The 2011-nt window shown below is 30.4% G+C and overlaps 1 protein-coding gene and 1 long non-coding RNA gene across 2 annotated transcripts in view; both read left to right on the top strand.

The window, feature by feature from the left end:
* Positions 1–14, top strand: part of LOC104728180 (protein ENHANCED DISEASE RESISTANCE 2) — an 11865-nt gene extending 11851 nt beyond the window's left edge. Inside the window, exon 22 of the mRNA XM_019231909.1 lies at positions 5–14. Coding sequence (XP_019087454.1) covers positions 5–14 — 10 coding nt within the window. The remainder of the gene's footprint in view (positions 1–4) is intronic.
* On the top strand, positions 55–506 carry LOC104723966. The gene is made up of 2 exons (XR_757468.2): positions 55–162; positions 242–506. It is a non-coding gene; the product is annotated as an uncharacterized LOC104723966 (long non-coding RNA).

The following is a 2011-nucleotide window of genomic DNA, read 5'->3' on the forward strand; positions in this document are numbered from 1 at the left end:
CAAGAGTGCTTTAACATCTGTTTGAATGCGACCATGGGTTAAATGCTCAACTACCAAATGCAAATGCAAATGCAGGGAAAGGAGGAAACCGATTTGCCAGAGTATATCCTTGGGACGGTTCGTCTTAACAGAATAGAGCTGGACTCAGCCGTATCATTGGAGGTTTGAAATCTGACCGAGGATTAAAGATTTATCGGATTGCGACAATCGTTCTTAAACTCATTGAAATCAATTACTGCAGGTATGAGAACAGCCAGTGCCAACTAAAACATGTGTCTTATCATGGATTCCCTTTGGCCAAGTAGAGACCAAAAAAGAAAAGACAAATGAATAATAAAAGATTGAACTTCAAAAAATTTATTCTTTTCTTTAAGAGATGTTCTTTAACGTATATGTTATATAACTTAAATTGCGTCAACAACCTTTATGTGCTTTTTGTCGCAACAAAACGTTTAAAAGAAGCGTATGTAAACTACCAGAAATGAGAATTTTTAGATTTTGTCTTTGATGTGCAAAGAGGTTTATTCGTTACTCATAAAATATTTGATTTTCTTTTTGCTCAAGTGCTGAGGATGATTCTAAGTGTAAAATAGGTCTAGTACAGTGATCAGTCTAAAAACTTAGTCGAGGTTGATTAAATGAATGATTAAGAGCCAGCTTAATTATTCTTCAGCAATAGGAAACATATCCCAGAACTCTATATGGTATCAATTTTTTACATATCATGCGAGTATTCTTACAAGAAATAAATCAGACAACTTTCAGCAATTTACCCTCATTTGATTATACTATTTACAACTACATGTCATTATATATTTAGCCAAAAATTAACAAACAAGCAATGATTGAATTTTTTTTTTCACATGTATTATATTTTGTTAACATGTACTTTTGAAAACATATTTTTAAAACTTTTACAATCTAATGTCTAATTTAATTAGTAAAAATAGTTATTTATCAAATAATATTCACCAAATAATATACTAAAATTTTTTCCAAAACACTAAAAAGAAATGATGTAACAAAAAATCAGCAAATAAAAATAAAAATTTGAGCTTACTAGTACTCATATCTTTATATTTTCTATAAATCTTATATTACACTTCTTAAACTTTTAAATATTTTTTTGATGTAATCATTTATCCTGTTTCAATAAATTGGTTTTTAAACCACACAAAAAACATGTTGTCATAAATACTAATATTTTATTAATATTTTTTCTATCACGTTAAAACTTTTTTCACGTTCAAAGATTTCACGGATAAAACGTATTCTTACAAAAAATAAATTTGAATTAAAAAATTACTTTAATTACATATTATGTTTATCACAAATGAGATTCATAATTATATAACTTTACTCATAATAATTTTATTTATATTGATTTATTCCGCTCATAGTGTTGTTACTTAGTCTTCTTAATGGCTAAACAATCTTTCAATAAACTGGTTTCAATAAGTTCTCGAAACAAATCAAGTCAATATAAAAAACAAAATAATGTGAAAACATCTTAAACCTATTGAAAGTTGTTAGAGAATCTAATAATTTTTCATACATCCCACACATCACTATTTTCAAACAAACAACCTAGCACGTCCACTAAATGTAGAAAGTGGTGCCACACTATAGCACGAATCCAAGTTGGGAAGATACTATAGTATTTACAAACGGAAGAAAAATACTATATAAAGGACATTCATTTTCCAGTAAATCATAACCAAAACAAAGAAACCAAAAGAGCAGCGACGAGTATTATGAAATCCTCAAGAATGATGGGGCGAGTTCATTGCATGGTTTATGTCGTGGTCTTGAGTGCCATCGCGGCTACAGTCACATCATATCCTTACTCCTCCCCTCAAACCCCGCAATACAATTCACCGGTCAACAAACCACCTCACTCACCTAAAAAGTATTCCCCATACTATTCGGCATCACCACCATCTCCACAACAATACAAAAGACAAGGCCCTAACTATACGCCACATCCAAAACCATATGTTTACACCTCTCC

The sequence above is a fragment of the Camelina sativa genome, chromosome 11, assembly GCF_000633955.1.
Source record: "Camelina sativa cultivar DH55 chromosome 11, Cs, whole genome shotgun sequence".
NCBI lineage: Eukaryota > Viridiplantae > Streptophyta > Magnoliopsida > Brassicales > Brassicaceae > Camelina > Camelina sativa.